Source organism: Homalodisca vitripennis, chromosome 1, assembly GCF_021130785.1.
Source record: "Homalodisca vitripennis isolate AUS2020 chromosome 1, UT_GWSS_2.1, whole genome shotgun sequence".
NCBI lineage: Eukaryota > Metazoa > Arthropoda > Insecta > Hemiptera > Cicadellidae > Homalodisca > Homalodisca vitripennis.
Window position 1 is genome coordinate 236,971,371 of NC_060207.1, and position 15,443 is coordinate 236,986,813.

Sequence of the window (15,443 nt, forward strand, 5' to 3'; positions counted from 1 at the left end):
CTTTAATAGTCTAAAGCAGACATGTGAAATTCTTCATCTGCATGAGAGATTTTATATAATATGTAGCCCTGTGTTCTTTTCTTATGGGTCGGTGATTCCAGCTTTTTGTCTACAGCTCAGACATCATTATAGCCCTTTTCCCCCATCAGCAGGATCATGTATACTTACATGTATATTTCAATATTAAAATTTTTTGTATAAAAAAGTTAGTATCATTAATGTTTTATTTAAGTTCAAAAGTCACTTTTTATGTAACATGTAAAATCAATAAATATTCTTATATAAGATCTAGAAAGTAAGTACTGTATTGAAATAAAAAATAAAGTATTTACGATAATTTTATTTTTACACGACAGATTTTATCTTAACCCATTGAAGAAGTAGCTTTATTCAGGCCTCAGCAGGACAGATAGCAGCATTAAAATTAGACAAAAATGGAAGACTTTGATTAAAGCTTTGTAAAATAACCGTATAATATAGAGCATTAAAATGTGTACCTCTGTCTTCATAGTAAAATCTTCATTAAAAATACTAAATACCATATTAACAATAAAGTTAGAGAATTCTTTTTATTCAATTGCGTGCTGACATACTTCCTTTGGGTTGTTGTACTTTAGTTGTCCTTTGTGTGTTTGTTAACTTTGTTGTTGCACATAACTTTCAGGAGTTCATTTTTATTTTTATTTATTGGTTTTTTACATATTTAAAGGGTTACGTTATTTTTGGGGTTCTAATCAGAAAAAGACAATAAATACCAAAAAGTAATTATTTTTTGATAACAATCAACAGTGTTACTTGTTTATGATAAAGTAGAGACAAAAATAGAATTTACGATAAAAATTATTGTTACAAAAGTCAAAGAATTCTTTCTAATCAATTGCTCGCTGACATACTTCCCTTGGGATTGCTGTACCGTGACATGATCGTTGCAGGTAAGACCGCCACGGTGGTAGCTCTGGTGCAATTGGCCGTAAGACTTGGACTCTCTGTGTTGATTACCAGTCACACGCACTCTGCAGTGGACAATGTGCTGCTGAAACTGAGAGGGCTGGTGGACTTCCTACGACTAGGCGCCGTACACAAGCTACACCCCGAGCTGACCGACTATGGGGAGTCACGCCAAGTATTCTCATCTCCTCAGGAGATGCAGGCTTTCTATGACTCCAAGGTTGGTACAATCACTGGATGAAGTGAAACAAAAAATTTTTTCCTTTAGAATTAACGTTATATTTGGTCAGTGGTAATATACACACTGTTTAGTAAAATCTGGACTATTTCTTCTAATTTTTTTAACATATTAAGATAAATAATAAATAAATAAATATCTTTTTGGAAGATGTATATATATATATATATATATGTGTATGTATGTATGTATGAATGTTTGTCTCTATGCCCTTTATAGATTGTAAACTATTTGACCGATCATAATGAAAATTTGCTCGTATATGTATTTTTCCACGGAAAAGGTTTATATGCTATGCCCATTGATGTAACTCGCCACCAGGCGGCGCTGCAAAAGATAAAAGTTTTCAAAGTGCCTGCACATTATAAACTGCAATTACGAGACAGTTAAATGTATTAAATAGCCAAGTACTATTTGAAGGCGCTAGGTTATGATGGATATTTGTCTTTAAGATAAATTTCTGGTTGACCTTAAAGCTTGAGTGTTAGACCACTTTATAATAAAGTACATGTACGTGTACAATAAAAAGAAACATACACAGATTTTCTTGATCGTGGCAACGAGGCAAACTCTACATCGGTGTTGAAAATATAATTCACTTGAACCAGAGGTGCTTGTACAAGGGCAAAGCTTACGAAAAGCGTGCGAAGCTGCAGAAAACAGCTAATAAGATATATAATTGGATGCTTTAAAAAAAAATTGTTTAGTGTCCTCCAAAAAATCGAGAATTTCAAAAACAATTCAACATTTTCAAATACAAACCTCTTTCAAGTAACTCATAATTTTGAAGAGCTTCAAAAATGTAAACAAAATATGAAAATTAAAAATTATTATCTCTTCAATAACCAAAGAGGGTAAGTCAAAGTTTAGACCTAAGTGTGTTTTACACCACTTTCCTTGTCCTCGTGTTCCTATCCTGTGAACAGACACGATTATATATCTAGACAGGTGAGAAATAAATTAAACTGTGACATTATCGTGTTGGCTATGCTGTGACAGAATGTGGTAGCAGTGACATGTCTGGGATCATCACATCCTCTCCTCACTCGCAGACAATTTGACCTGTGTATTGTGGACGAGAGCGGACAAGTGCTGCAGCCCACTGTTCTACGACCTCTGTTTTCTGCCCGCAAGTTTGTACTCATCGGAGATCCGGAACAGCTGCCTCCGTTGGTTAGAAGTACAAAAGCAAAGTAAGATTTTCTTTTTAAAAAATTTCTAGATTCTCCAAGTTTTAGTTCTGGATAGGTACTAGACATTACCATAAATCATAACATTTTTATTAGTACTTTAAATGTAGTCTGGTTGTACTTTTATTTATTAGTATTCACAAGCACTGATACAAAAAAATATTCAATGATATCTGTAAATTAAATAATATTTAGTATTGACAATTTATCGTTGGGTTCTCATCTTCACAGAGCATAATATATATATATTATGCTCTGTGAAGATGAGAACCCAACGATAAATTGTCAATACTTTGTTGGAAGCAAAGACTGTATATGTTGCCAGCATATTAAATTCTTGATTCCTAAAAGAACTACCATACACACTGTTGATGCCACAAGTAAAATTAATTTGATTGTGAACTCTTTTTCTCATTAAATATTTGTATAAATGTTAAATATAAGGGACTCGACAAAATGCTTTGTTTAGTCCTTACAATTTGCCCCTTCATTAAAGTATGCATATTCTTATGTTTGAGTAACAAATCATATTTATACGATTAAACCATTTTTTTGCTGCTTGGAAGGTTAAATAAAAGTGCAGTATTTTAAAAAGTTGTTTCCGTAATAACATAGCCGCAGTTGAGCAACAAAATAAAATGTTCAAAAACTTTGATATTTTTAATGAAATTCAGCTTTAGTAAATAAGAATCTATGCAGTCATTTCTTCATAAGTCAACATGTAACAGGGAGCTTGGACTCGGACAGAGCTTGTTCGCTCGGCTCGACCGCCCGGCTGTGACCTCAGAGCTGAGTCTGCAGTACCGCATGAACCAGCGGATAACCGATCTTGCCAACACGTTGACTTACAACGGGCGGTTACAGTGTGGCAGCCCTGAAGTTGCCTCCGCCACCCTCTCTCTTCCTAAACCATTGGTGAGGCATAACCCAATGGTCTATTTTTAGCAGATAGGATAAAACAAGTTGTTTTAAATTCCATTATTTGAATTCTTTGTTTGAAGTTTATTTTTGACGATAGTAAGAGTTGTGAAGAGAACAGGATTTTTCTGGACATTTGCCATTTTTCAGTGAAACAAAAAAATCAGTAACACTACGTTTCGAGATCTGCAATCTGATCTCTTCTTCAGGTAAATAACTAACCTAACACATAATTACAAACTAGTTTAAAATAAACAAATCATACCAGAGCATTGTGACACGCCTAAGTCAGGAATCACAACCACCATGTTGTGTGTCAACTTCACTAACTCTAAAACATGCACTTGGTAAAAAAAACTAAACAAAACACTAATTATTAAAACTGAACTACAGAATACAGGTCACAATACATCTGCATTCGTTGATCAACCACTTATCGATGTTTAGTTTTTTCATTAGTTGTTTACCTGAAGAAGAGATCAGATAACAGATCTCAAAACGTAGTGTTACTGATTTTTTGTTTCACTGAACAATGGCAATTATTTGAAGCTAGTAAAAAATCTGAACTAATTTAGAGGTTCGGAATTTCGAACATAACCTAAAAATTCCTAGTTACACTTAAAATTTTAGGTTAAATAAAAATAAACACTATGTATTACTTAAAGAACATTACCGAAGAATGTTACGCTCTACGAACCACAACACGCAACTAGGACTACACTACTTAACAAGTAAAGCAACTGAACTGACTGGTGACATTGACACAAGCCGACAGGGTTAAAAATAGATTTGTCCACTGGGGAGAGGGGGTGGATGGTTAAAAAAAACACTCCTAAGGTGTTTGCCTTACACAGTTCACATGGTCAAATCAGCAATAGGATTTTTGAAGTTTTTGATTTTTGACGTTCGTATTACTGACGCTTTACTGTAATTAGTTACATGCTATTTTTCTCTCAGATTCAACACCATGAAATTTTTAACACACTCCTTAAGAATCATTTAGTATAAACCAAATAAATAGGAAAATAAAAGTAATTTTTAGTTTCATTGGAGCTTTGGTCTATGCAACTGGACTTGAATAAAGCTGGTCCATAAAATAATATGGTCCAAAATGGTTTTAATCACTGCAGTTTGTATATAAAACATAAAACACAATTTTTTATTCATATTTTTAAATAATTCAAAAGCGTTTAAGGAATAGCAAGATTATGTACAATCGCTGTCAGTAAGTATTGTAATAAGAGAAACATGTTTTGAGGACTGAAATTTGTCCTCTTCAGTGTCATAAACACAGTCTTTAGTTCCTAAAATTGTGTTATTTTCAACCCGTAATTATGGCAAATGCTCGTAATCCTCTAGACCCTTCAAATCAACAGTCAGTGGTGAACTTTTCATCAGCATATCTGTATTTAGGTTTTGGGTAAAAAGTTTTTTCTTTCAACAAATAAAAATACTAAAAATATGCTACTGAAAAGTAAAAATGTTCTATTACACCAATTCCATATAATAATTTATGAAACATGAAAAGTCAATAACTCCCCAGAATGAAAAAAATAGGAGCAAAACATCAAAATACATAGGTTAGCCTCAAAATTAAACTAACCTGAGAAGGGAAAAGATTCCAAATAATTGAAGTGGAAACGATTCAATTAAATACAAAACATTACTCCTGTATACATGCACAATTGATCATACTTAATAATATCTCTTTCAGATTAAAACAACTGAGGACATTCTTTTTTTGTATGATGCAGGTGGACCAGCCAGATTGGGTGAGTCGAGCACTTGGGAGCTCCTTGGACCAAGCTGTGATCGTACTTGACACGGGAAAGACAGAAGCGGTGGACTGTACCAATGTAGCAGAGGCCGAAATTGTCCTTAAAATAGTGACAGCCCTTGGTCAGGTAAGAAAATACAACCTTTCTGTTATAGGTGACGGGATTTATTATAAGCCAATTTAAAATCTTTAAAACAATTTTTTTTTAGAAAAAAGAAATTTGATGAAAATTATTAACTATAGGGAGTCTTATTTGTATTATTTACTTTTAATTTAGCTATATTTTTTACTGTAGGCCTGTTATTATTTGCCCTACTTCATGTTTGGTTTATGTAATTGTAAAAATTAAAAAGAATTCTTTTAACCCTTTCCGAGCCAATGACGTTACTAGACGTCATGCCTAAACTAGCGCTAAAAGCCAACGACGTCCACTGACGCAAAATCAATTTAAAAAAAAAATATTATTTAAAAGCATTTCTGGGTAACAAACTTAGTAAAAACTGTTAAACAAGGTTTATTTAAACAAGGGACAACCGTTTGTGTCTATTTTGAAGGTCACGGCTCTTGTTCGAGCGGCAAAATGGCGGGCGGCCGGATGTTCATAGTCTCCCGCAGAGCCAACGACGTCTACTGACGCGCGCTCAGTCTGCCTGTAGCCTTCCATGGGATTAGGTGTTTATTCGCCCTTCCATTTTCGAACCGCGTATTTATCTTTTCAATTTTGATGTTAATCAATATTTGTAATCAATGTACAGTGTAGTTTATGTATTATTACGTGATGTCAGAATGTCAAAATAAAATTTTTTCAGTGAAATTATGATTTTACGATTTTTTGGCTGTAAATTAACAATAAAGAGTGAAAAAAAATATTTTGTCATTTTTATACCTTTTATGTCATAAGAATTATAAAAACAAATAGGTTTTGATTTGTGGGAATTTTTTTTATTTTTTAACCCTTTTAGCCCCCCGCGTCCGATATATCGGACAGAGGTGGTCTAGCTAAAATGCCCAACGTCCGATATACCGGACGTCTCGAGAATTTAATGTAGCTGGCTGATAATATGTCCAAATGCCATCAGTTTCGGTATAGTAGTCGGTGAAGAAACGGGCTACATGCAAAAACAATAAACCTTCCTATTGGCATCGTATTTCGTCGTCGTCGTTGAGCGTAGTTTATTTGTCGATGTCAGCTGTCAGACGACTTCAGTTGCATTGTTGTTGTATGCTGACTTAAAACCTCAATTAGTTTGCGTGATTGAAAGCGGTTGTTTTTCGTGTGATTTATTGTATTATTAGTAAAAAACATGAGTAAACGTCATAGAGTAAAGTTACCAGTGAGTGAAAACACTTTGATAAACACTATTATTGGTTACTTTGGGATTATACCGACCATACCCAGACATGAATCGTTATTTGACATTTTGCTTCTACTGAATTACTAGATTAGCGTAGAACAATTATTTCGTCAATATAAAACAGGAATTGTCTTATACGCAAACCCCTCCCCATCCTCAGACAGAGGTCAAAGAGTCGAGCGGTCTAGTAGATAACGTGATTGCAGAGTCTCGCCGCCCGTTCAGCTGGTGCGTCGCTTTGTTGTACTTCCGTTCCGTGTTTTACCTCTACATTTCTCCAAACACAAAAATTCAATAAAAACAAAACATGATCAAAACTAAAACTAAACTCTTTATTGAAAAAACACTCAAAACTTGTTTTTATTCTTGATCACACTCCGCCACCCAAAATGCGAGTGCCATGCCTTCGCGCTGATGTCAACGAAAGAAAAACATCCCTCGAGATAGTACTATCAGTATAAAATATCAAATTCTAGAGGATCTGATCAGAAATATAAATTGAATTGTAATGGAAAGGCAATTATGTACTGTGCAAATCATGTGATGCCGTGTGGCCTGTCGTAATCGGGATTCTCGAGAAAAATAAGATAACAGCGACAACAATACCGATCACAATGCCTGGAAATGCTTGTAAGTTTGTAATTTTGTAAATTAAAGAGTTGTTTTTTTTTTTTTTCGTTCTATCATGTTTGTTTCTATAAATTTATATTTTTGTGTTCTTCATACTGGTATGGTCGGTATAATCCCAAAGTACCCTATTATATTAGTGGTGAATGTGCTATTTTTGAAGACAATGAATTGAGTTGTTTATATAAAATGTATATATTGTAAATATTATTTCTTTTACTTTTTTGAAAAAATTAAACAAGTTTTAGTCCTTACAAACCATTACAATTAGTTTGTGTTATTTTACAATTGTTATTATTTCAAAAGTTCAAAAACAAGTATAACATATCTGTATACTTCTACTGACGTGTATGTGGAAATATATGAAGAAGTGCTTATGCAGCAATACAATTAATTGGATATATCTCCTGCATTTATCAAGGAAAGTTCTTCAAATTTTGTGTGTGTAGTAAGAAATATGTGTACAACAAAATTGCTCTCATTTTTTCAGGGGCTACAATTTTTTTTTCTACCCTTTATGTATGTCCAAACTATAAAAAATAAAAAAAATTTTTTATGTATAAATACTCTAAAAAGACAAATCATTCTGTAAAAGTACTTTTTAACTATTACATCTAAGAGTACACTTATTTGTGAACAATTTAAAACAAAAAAACCTAAAAAATTATCTTCAAAAATAAGAAAAACTAGATATATTTTCCCTCAATTCTGCACTACGGTCCCTTATCGCCATGGGCTTTCTGGCAAGTCCATGGAAAAAATGGCTGGGGTTAAAAGGGTTAAGGTGTATGGCTCTTAGGAGTAGTTTTGATTATTTATTTGTGGCTCGCTAAGGGTTAAATCTTATTAGTGGAATAAGTCAACAGTTAGAATGCAAAGGTTTAAACACATAATTAAGCAATTGAAACTTACATATCAAGTAATTGCACCTTTCAAAAGTGAACCACGGCAAAAAATGACTAATTACCTGTTCAATTGCAATTGTAGCAATAATCTATCAACACTGATAAAGAACTAGTCTGTTCAGTTAGTTCATTTAAAGCTCAGACACATGTAAGTTAGCTATCACAAAATTAGTCCTGTTTGGCATTCGAGTTAATTAGCCAAATCAGTTTTTGCTGCAACCAATTTAAATGTACTTATGTATTTACTTACTATAGTATTATTTTAGTGGTAAGTTTATATAAGGTTAGGTTCACCATTGTTTTATATATTTAATCGCTTTTACACATTTAAATTAAACATGTATTATGCTTTGTTGAGAGATAAGTTTGTAGTTTTTGTTATCATATTAAATACATAAACACTGTCAAACTCCTTCAAGAAATATAATATTGAGTTTTAAATGTAGAATACAACAAAGACACATGTTATTCATTTAAACAAAGCATAACCACATTTCCTTTAGCAGTATTCATTTCTTAAAGCATGAGAACTACTTAAAGAGAAAGGCATCATTGCTTTACCTGATCCAAAAAAGGAAAAACCATTAGACCAGGGTACTTTGGTTAAAAATTTCTACCAAATGGATGAATTTTCTCATATCATGCCAGGGAAAAAAGACAAAGTTAGCGTTTATGAAGAAAAAATTACTATTGCTTTGTAGCATGAATTAACTTTATGCTGCCTTCAAATTTGAATACCGTGCTTTCAAAAATTGGAATTTCAAAATTTTTATCACTGCGTCCCAAATGGTGTGTGCCAGTAGGCTCTCCAGCCTCTCATTCTATAGACAATAGACAAGAAACAAGGTTCTTTATTACAATTTCATCAAGAAATGTTACAGCATCAAATTTAAAGTTCATTGATTTAAAAAAGTACAAAATGAAATAGAAATAAGGTCTCCATTGTTTTGTTTGGTCTCTTCAAGAAAAGAATTCATTTAGGGTGAAAAAAGCCTTGTCTAGCAGGCCTTGTTGGCATCTCAGCAACATCCTCTTCATCAGCATGGGTCTCCAGCTTTCAAGTGGTCTGGTAGCTTGTTGGGCTTTTGCAATCCATGAAAATGTAGTGTTAGTTCTTAATGCTTGAGGCATTGAAGAAACGTACAATGTATTTAACGGACTACTTAGTGTGCTCAAAGATCAAGAGAGACTGTATGCTTCGAGACTGCAGTAAGTGTGGCTCATCAAGTGAAATCCTTAGGAAACATTTGCTTGGAAAATTTGAAGAATGAGACTGAGAAGATGAAGGAAACAGGATTTTTCTGGACATTTGCCATCGTTCGGTGGAACAAAAAATCATGTTTCACTGAACAATGGCAAATGTCCGGAAAAATCCTGTTTCCTTCACAATCCTTCCATCATCAAAAATAAACTTCAAACAAAGAACTGAGAAGATGAAATTACATACATTGCATGGGTAACTAATGATAGAACACAGCAGGTTTCAGTTACAGTTCCCTTTCATGAATATGACGTAGAACATCTTGTGAAAAGTCTAGTAAAACTTCTTTCTCATTCTTTTATAACAAAGTCTCAATCAAAATATCGTAAAGCGACCGTAAAAGCACAGCTTAAGACAAATGAAGCTCTTGTGTTATTAGACTGCAGCCTTTCAGCTCTGGTGTGTCATTTCAGACGACTTTGAACATGATGTGAGTCTCGTTTATGAAACCCAGAAAATAGTTGTTCAATTTTCAAATAAAAAAATTTCCCCGAATTCAAAGTGTGTACTATTTTACTGATGGCTGTGCAGCGCAATACAAAAACTAAAATCTTTTTAAATCTGTGTTACCATCAGAAAAACTAGTTTGAAAACATGTTGGTCGTTTTTGCAACGAGTCATGAAAAATGTCCCTGCAATGGAAAGGGGGAATATTGAAACATCTTCTAACTAGAGTAAGTTTGCAACTTGGCCCTGGCAACACTATCACTACTGTTGACAAAACTTATCAGTTGTGTCAGTTTCCAGTAGAAAAAGTCTCTTTTTACTTGCTGAGAGAAGATAGCTTATTTACTTGCAGGCAACAATTAAAAGAGTGTTTTTCACAAGCTAAGACAGTACCAGGCACTCAATGTTTCCAGTACTTTGTTCCTTGTCAGACAATGAAGTTGGCACAAAAAGGATGAATGCAGATTCAGCTTATGCTTTGATTTTTAACTTCAGTGGGAATAAAATAAAATCTCTTTGAGCAATTAGGTACGGAACAAATTTTTACAAACTCTTATGTAGCTTGCGTATTCAATTCAATTCAAAACAGCTTTATTCACTTGGCATATATGACAATCATTGGTTTTTTTTTTTTGGGCTTATGGTTTCAAAAGATGAAGAAGAGTGGTGTAGAAATCAAGTTCATGTATCCTTTTGGTCAAGCTCTATCTTTTTACTGGCCAAACAAAAAATATTTGTTTTATTCCACTACAAAATATTTTATAAATTGTTGATCCCTACCATAACAAGAAGACTGAAAGAGTTTACTACTTTCTTGAAAAACATGTGTATCATGTTAATCAAAATTCCAACCATATCTTATGGGTAAGGTCAAAAAGAAAAGTAAAAAATTAACTTGAACATTTATTTGGAAACAAGTTTTTTTAGTTAGCAAAAAATATACCATTACATGTGGGATATGGTAGGTTGTAAATTATTCTAATGTACTTTAATTTAACCTAATCCTCATTGTCTTGTTTTTTTTTTCTAACTTTGTACTGAAAGTAGGTAAAAAGATGTTGCTATAAAAATATTGCTATGGTGTGTGCATCCATGAATGAGGATTACAAGGCACATTGTTTTGCCGGCTTATCAACATGTTGTAACTGACCAAATAAATTACATTTTTTCGTTAAAATTTGGAAATACAGTATCTAAGATTTTTGTATAGTTGATTAAAAATTGACATTAAGTCTACCCCGAACAATCGTTTTACATTGCTTTGAAGCCATGGTATATAACGTGGCTTGTAGAAACGGTAATTGTCCCAAAACAAAGCTTAAACCAATTATAACTTGGTAAAAAAAATTTTATCTTATAAAATATCTTGGGTAAATTAGTTTGCCAGTTTGGTACACCATTTTGTTTCATTACGGCAGCTACACAATCTTCAAAAATTCACAACTCTGTTATTGATAAACTTAGAGAAAAAAAAAATATTTCTTAAACTTTTTGTTGTAAACAATTTGTTAACATCTTAAAAAGTTTTGGAAATATTGAATACATATAAATCACATGAGAATAAATAAATAATATGAGGGGGCTAGAATCAAAACTCGCCATGTCCATTTTTTTGAGAAATTGAGTTAGGAGTGTGATCTTAATCTCTATGCATGTCTCTATTCAGATGTGTAGATAGTTTGAAATAAAACTTGCCAAAACCTGTTTAAATATATAGTTAAATATCAGGGTTAGAAACATAACTGGTCTTGTCCAACACGCTGTTGGAATCAAAACCAGCCTTGTCCACTTGGTAACAAAACTCGCCATGTCCCTTAAAAACAGATGGCTGATTAAGTTGACAGAATCATAACTGACCATTTTAACATTACAACTCTTTACCTTTTAATTTGGAACAGTTTCCTAGTTTTTAAGTACTGTGGAAACTACATGGTGGAAATTGAATATAGGAGCGATTTTGGTAAATACAAGCGTGTTTGTAAGAAAGGGAAGTCCATTAATTTTATGTCTAAAGTGTTTGTTTCTTCCAATGTCAAAGTAAAACACGAAAAACTCAATGATGTGGATAATTGATTGAAAAAACATTTCGGTACAGATTGGCAAAATGAACCTTCACAATTATACTATAAACAAGATTTGACATCAGCTGATCATGTTGTGAATAATAATAATGGCAATGATGAAGATTGGTGTGAACCACGAGAGTTTATTGAGGAAGCTACGGTATAGCTTCATTTTCAAGGTTAATGAAGCCTTTTATTTAGCCTTTAAATAAATTTTATTATTTTTTTAGCAAAACAACTAGTTTAGATTTTGTAACACTGTACAGTTTTGTAACAATAAAAGTGTGTGTTTTTTCTCAAACCTGTAAACGTTTCATTATTATTACTAGCAATAAAAACCAATTTTTTCTCTCTTTCTCAGCAACAAAACTAGCCATGTCCTTGAAGGTAAGAAACAAAACTAGTTATGTCCAACAGTTTGTAACAAAACTTGCCATGTCCAAACTATTTTATGCTATAAAGTCCTTTTATTCAACCTTTTAGACTTGAAATGGATCTTATTAGACATTACTTTCATCCTTTAACACATTAATTTCCATAAAAACTATGTTGCAAAAGAGAAAATATTCCAAACAGTTTTTTTGGATTTCTGAACATTTACCCATAATGGACATGACGAGTTTTGATTCTAGCCCCCTCATATAGTTGTCACAAAAATTTACCTACTTCCTTATGACTAAGCCGGAAAGGTTATTGAAAAAACTAAACACTTCAGCAAATGTTATCTTTTAAGATTAACTACAGTCCTATAAATAGGCTATTAAGATAAAATGAAGTTAAAAACATGATAAAGAGTGAATGGTTCTACATTATTATATTATTAGTTATCCTTTGTTTGAAGTTTGTTTTTGACAATGGAAGGATTGTGAAGAAATACCGGATTTAACTGGATATTTGTCGTTGTTCAGTAATTGAAAAAATCAATAAAACCACTTCGTATTTTTTTTTTTTTTTTTAAGATTCAAGATCTTTATTGGTCTTTAAACACATTCAATGGTACAATAGACTTCGTCAAGTTACTAAAATATTCTAAACTAAAACACTAAACTAAAACTAAAACAAACTACTCAGATTCTACCTACTCAATCCAGCCAGCCTACCAGCAAATATATAAATCTATATAATTAATAACAACAATAACCAAACAACCAACAGATCTATATAAATTAACAATAATAAATAACTATTAACACATTTAACATGGATAAAATTTTAAAACTCAACAATATTAAAACTAAATAAATAATAAATAACTGAATAAATAAATACATTGAGAGACAAAATTTAAAAAATTATTAAAAAATTTATTATTAAGAAATTATTAAGAAATATTATTAAAAAAATATTTATTGTCAGTGATGTGGGATTCAAGGTTGATCTCTTTATTACAGTGCACTTTTATCTTGGTTTATTATTAACAAATCAGCTATGAATACTTAAACAAAAATTTATATAACCTGTAATCATTTGAACTACATAAAGAACAAGTAATCACCTTGAACCGACAGTTGACAACTAAAGGTGTCTTTTATCTGTTGCTCAATTATATTTATAATTGTTAGACGACTGTAAAGTTATCTAAATTATTGGAAAAGCCTATCATAATCTGACCTTTCTTAGAACATATAATGAGAATGTTGTATCAGTAGAGTGTCAGTTTACACAAAACGTTGTTGAGAGAATGCAGATTGAAGATAATTGCAACTAGTGTATATTGATGTGTTTGTGATCTAATCTCAGAGGGTTACGGTTACGATTTAGCGAAGATTCGCTTGATTTATTTACACAACTAAATTTCAATGTCAACACTCGGAGTAATCACTGACAGAGTGATGCCCTGGATAGCAGCTAGTGGCCGACTGGGCGAAGGCAAAGTGAAGTTTCTGAGGTGTGAATTTGAAGACGGTTCTTCGGGTGAGGCTCAGTTCGCTTCTTCAGTGTGTTTCTTAATGGCGGTGTTTAAGGGTGATCAAGGGCTGGTGGAACAGCCGATGTTGGTCAAGAACAGTATGGAAGACAAGCTAACTCGGGTCTGGCTCAATTTAGATGAACAGTTTCGGAATGAGGTGTTCATGTATGAAAAAGTTCTTCCCTTACTAGACAGAAACGACACGATAATTACTATATTCCCTCGCTACTTCTACGGCACGGCTAGTGAAACTGACAATCCTTCTGAATACACGATAGTTCTTGAAGACTTACGAAGATCAGAGTTTAAATTAAGCCCAGAAATCCTTGATTTGGACTTCCCGCACTGTGCGCTTGCTTTTAGAAAACTGGGTGCTTTTCATGCACTGTCTTTTGCAGCTAAACAGTCAAATCTGAACGACTTCACCAAGATTGTAGAAAATCTGGTAGAAACAAGGTTCCTGGAGTATAATTGGGAAGATGCAGAATATATGTATGCTGGAGCTTTAGACAGAGCTGCAGGTCCTCTCTTGGAAAATGGTGAGAAGATTGAAGAAATAAATCATTTCAAAAATAAACTTAAGAATAGTCTTGTGTACTTGAAAAGTATTTTAACTGTCCAAGAACCTATGGGTGTCATCTGCCATGGAGACTTTTGCAGAAATAATGTTTTATACAAATATGAAAATGGATCTCCAATCGACGTTAAGTTCTTTGACTTGGGTACTTCAAGATACGGGTCTCCCATGTTGGACTTCACTTTCTTCTTTTTTCTAAATTGTTCGGAGAAGTCACGGAAACTTTACAAAGACGAGTACCTAAAGATCTATCATGACTCTCTCTCAACAACCGTACCTGGAGTGAAGGTTCCTTCTCTAGAGGACTTGAAAGAGGAATTTCGCCGTAAAGCTGTCTACGGGTTCATAATCTGTTCGTTCTTCAAGCCTATCTGTATGGATCCTGCGCCTTTTGACCCAATTAAACAATCACGAAAACCATTGGAATTGCGAGCAAGAAAAGGTCTCAACTATGGAGGCAAAAAGGCAACTGAGGTAACAGCCAATATGCTGCGGGAGTTGATTGACTTAAAATGTGAAATATGATATGGCTTGATCCAGATAACTGTGTTTTTGTTCATCTATGTAAAAAAATCAAATTAATATAAATGATAAGGTTTTGAATGAATGGTACTTTAACCTTTTAGATATTAAAAAATGACAAGCCCTCTACACAGAAACTAAAATTTTGTTCTATAGTTGTAAAATATTTGTATAACTATCACTCGAGGGGCTGTAAACATGTTTCTGTATGTCTGTCCGCATGATAACTTAAAAATGAACTCACCTGTAAACTTGAAATTTTGCCTATACAGCAACATTGAGTTCAATGGTAGTGAATGACACTCCATGGGATTTGGCTGATCTTAAGTGTATTTTTACATTGGTATCATTGACCATGAGGGCAATGAAAAACGTCAGAATAAATCAATTTGTAAACAACTGAGTACAGCATAGTTTTTGACACATGACATTATTCTTTTTATAGAGTCTAAAGAAAAAAATAATAGAGTGGGAAGTCAATGTAAAAGATCAGTGAAGACTTTATTTCAGCACCTAAGTCACTGGAACTTTTATTATTTCAACACTGCAATGAAATAAGCTCTTGCAGTTTCTCCTATAACACAACCATTTCATTTGACTCTCACAACTATAAATGAGGTAAAATCTGTAATCTGCAGTCTAAAAAATTAATCATCCAGTGGCATAGACGAGTACTCACCGAAAATAGTTAAACATTGTGCTGAAG

The 15,443-nt window shown here is 33.1% G+C and overlaps 2 protein-coding genes across 2 annotated transcripts in view; both read left to right on the plus strand.

Moving 5' to 3' along the window:
* Window positions 1-15,443, plus strand: part of LOC124355239 (DNA replication ATP-dependent helicase/nuclease DNA2) — a gene marked incomplete at its 5' end in the record, with an annotated part of 45,033 nt that overhangs the window by 20,763 nt on the left and 8,827 nt on the right. The window contains 4 exons of the mRNA XM_046806286.1: window positions 933-1,168; window positions 2,186-2,379; window positions 3,105-3,291; window positions 5,049-5,198. Coding sequence (XP_046662242.1) covers window positions 933-1,168; window positions 2,186-2,379; window positions 3,105-3,291; window positions 5,049-5,198 — 767 coding nt within the window. The remainder of the gene's footprint in view (window positions 1-932; window positions 1,169-2,185; window positions 2,380-3,104; window positions 3,292-5,048; window positions 5,199-15,443) is intronic.
* Window positions 13,379-14,839, plus strand: LOC124353167. The gene has a single exon (XM_046803035.1). The coding sequence runs from the start codon at window positions 13,529-13,531 to the stop codon at window positions 14,738-14,740; it is 1,212 nt and encodes a 403-aa protein (XP_046658991.1). The 5' UTR covers window positions 13,379-13,528; the 3' UTR covers window positions 14,741-14,839.